This window comes from Penaeus monodon, chromosome 2, assembly GCF_015228065.2.
Source record: "Penaeus monodon isolate SGIC_2016 chromosome 2, NSTDA_Pmon_1, whole genome shotgun sequence".
In the NCBI taxonomy this organism is placed as follows: domain Eukaryota; kingdom Metazoa; phylum Arthropoda; class Malacostraca; order Decapoda; family Penaeidae; genus Penaeus; species Penaeus monodon.
Window position 1 is genome coordinate 4637341 of NC_051387.1, and position 2899 is coordinate 4640239.

At 39.1% G+C, this 2899-nt stretch overlaps 1 protein-coding gene across 1 annotated transcript in view; it reads right to left on the reverse strand.

Moving 5' to 3' along the window:
• Positions 1-764: 764 nt before the first annotated feature.
• The window catches only part of LOC119579500 (pancreatic lipase-related protein 2-like), a 4558-nt gene continuing 2423 nt past the window's right edge, over positions 765-2899 (reverse strand). Inside the window, exons 5-9 of the mRNA XM_037927361.1 lie at positions 2789-2899; positions 2425-2541; positions 2108-2202; positions 1315-1497; positions 765-965 (exon numbers count right to left, since the gene is read on the reverse strand). The exon at positions 2789-2899 is cut by the window's right edge and continues 2 nt beyond it. Coding sequence (XP_037783289.1) covers positions 890-965; positions 1315-1497; positions 2108-2202; positions 2425-2541; positions 2789-2899 — 582 coding nt within the window. The 3' untranslated portion in view covers positions 765-889. The remainder of the gene's footprint in view (positions 966-1314; positions 1498-2107; positions 2203-2424; positions 2542-2788) is intronic.

The window sequence follows — 2899 nt, forward strand, 5'->3', positions numbered from 1 at the left end:
TTTGGCATATCAGTTTCATTACTTATAGGTAGAATGAACGATCTGAACTGAACCATTCTAGCATCTTTTATCATATTTTTGAATGCAGTTCTTAATGCATTATGAGTATTAGCCAAAAATAGTATTACATCTATAGTAATGATTTCTAATTGGTCTGACTTGCCTGTGTTATTGGATCCCGTGCTCGACTCTACTCCTGCGCATTTATAATTATCAACATCATTAGTACTACCATTATAATTATCATTATAACAATAATTATAATTATCATTATAATTGATTATTATCATTATTGCCATTGATTATCGTTAACATTCTGATTATCATTATTATCATTATAATCATGTCATCGTCGTCATCTTTATTATTATTATTTCGCGGGGGCATAAGTCCCATTCAAGATCCTCCTCCACTCTCTCTCTCTCTCACATTGTCTGTTTCTGGCACTCTCTCACTATACCTATATATTTATCATCACCGTCTATCTTTGTCTCTTTTGGTCGGCCTATCCTCATGTGTATGGTGTATGAGAGAGAGAGAGAGAGAGAGAGAGAGAGAGAGAGAGAGAGAGAGATACACATATAAATGGTTGTATGTATATACTTATGCAGTATTAAACATTCATGGGTACTGGGACAATGAAATGTCAATATTTTCTTACTTGGTATATTGAATAAATTATTTTTTTAAAATGTTTATATATATATATATATATATATATATATATATATATATATATATATATATATATAATTTTTTTTTTTTACAATAACTAATTAGTTTCCATCTCCAAGAGTATCATAACCCAACGAGAAAATTTATTTAATATCAATTTATGCTATCAGTATTGGTGTTTTGCAACATTTTCTCCATTTCGAGTGCCATAAATCTAGCAAGACCCGGAGCTGGGTGAGAACGTCCGCGGTACAGCGTCGTGCAGAGTAGCTCCCGTAACAACACAGGAACTGTAAATAAGATGAAGTAATATCGATAAATATCTGGTTAATCACATTAGCTGTCGGATCTTAATATAGACAAATAGAGTAAATTATATTAGCGCAAAGATCTGTGATTTTGTTGTGTTTTATCAGTTATCAAATTTCCCATACGTAAACCTTGCTTTCATTTTACATAGAGAGAGAGAAAACAAAAACATTCAAGGAAAAGCTCTTAGATAAAAAAAGCAAATCTAAAAAAAAAAAAAAAAAAACACTGCGATACACGGTCACCATATTAATAATAAAAAAAAGGTTAAGGAAAATCTCTTAGGCACGAGAGAAACTGAAAGAAAATCCAGAATCCTCAAACACTCACTGCGATCCTTGGTCATCCACGTCAATGGAAGCGATCTCCATTGTGTTCGAGTTCGACCCGATCCAGAGTTCGTTGATAACGTACTCGAGCTCAACCTGTGTGCTCGTCATGCCGCCGTTCTTTGGGACAGGGACGATGTGGGTCCACGAACTGCCTGGTTGTACCCGTTCGCGATCCCACCCGCTGACGGAAAATAAATGTCTTAACTTTTTTTTTTCTGAGGTTTCATTGACATTGAGAGAGGGAGAGAGAGAGGGGAAGGAGAGAGAGAGAGGGGAAGGAGAGAGAGAGGGGGGAAGGGGAGGGAGAGGGAGAGGGAGAGAGAGGAAAGAGGGAGAGAGGGTCCACGAACTGCCTGGTTGTACCCGTTCGCGATCCCACCCGCTGACGGAAAATAAATGTATTAACTTCTTTTTTTTCTGAGGTTTCATTGACTTTGAGAGAGAGAGGGGAAGGAGAGAGAGGGGGGGAAGTAGAGAGAGAGAGGGGAAGGGGAGGGAGAGGGAGAGGGAGAGAGAGAGAGAGGAAGGAGGGAGAGAGGGTCCACGAACTGCCTGGTTGTACCCTTCCACGATCCCACCCGCTGATGGAAATGAAGTGTGAATAAATTTCTTGATTTTCCTTTTTCTTTTTAGCTGATACAGAAGCGACTCTGAGGAAAATTGGCCGATGAAATATAACAAAGGCTGATGATAAAGAGGCAGCGAAGACAGAAAGCTTAAGATATACTCAAAATTATATCAGATGTTACAGGGAAAGGTTCAGGAATGAGGATGGGGCCAAAAAAACTAACGTGAAGATCTGGCACTCGTTGTCTTCCATGCCGGAGATCTTGACCCTGAGGAAGAGATCGCCATGGGCCTCTGTCGATCCGATAGTCACCGTAGCCTGTAACACATAACACACGCTGAATAGCTTTTATTGTGTATCGAGTAGAGTAAGGAATCCATTGAACTAAATTTCTGGCTCATTCGCCCCTGTCACATTGCATGTTTTATGACGTGTTCCAAAAATCGTGAATGGATAATTAAAAGAGAGAAAAAAAGAAAGAAAACCACACACACACACACTAACGGCCAGAAACAGTAATGAGAATAATATTACACTAACCGTGGCCTGCGAGGCAACGAAAGGAGCTCCAGTGAGAGTGTCCATGTAGAAAGTACCCTTATTGTTTCGGTCAGCGTTCCAGCCAAGGGTGTTTGTGACACTGAGACAGTTACCCCTCTGGAAGAATTGCAGAAGACGGGTCACTTAACCATCACAGAAAATAGGTTTGGCAAATACGATTAATAATAATAATTTTGTTTTTTCTTTTCCTTCGTCTTTTGGTCAGTTAAATATCAATATTGTACACATTTGATAATTCATTCTTTTCTCTTCAGACGTACTAGTCAGCTAAGACCAATGATCAATCGAGAGTTTCCAAATCTAACAAGTAAATTAAATCTCGGCAAAAGGCTCCTTCACCAACCTCGAAATCATCGTAATTGGCGCATTTGAATCCTAGGAAGTCACTGGTTGAAAGGGACTGAATGAAGTACTCAGGGGCTCGGCCGTGGCTGCAGGCGTCAATGTCATCCAA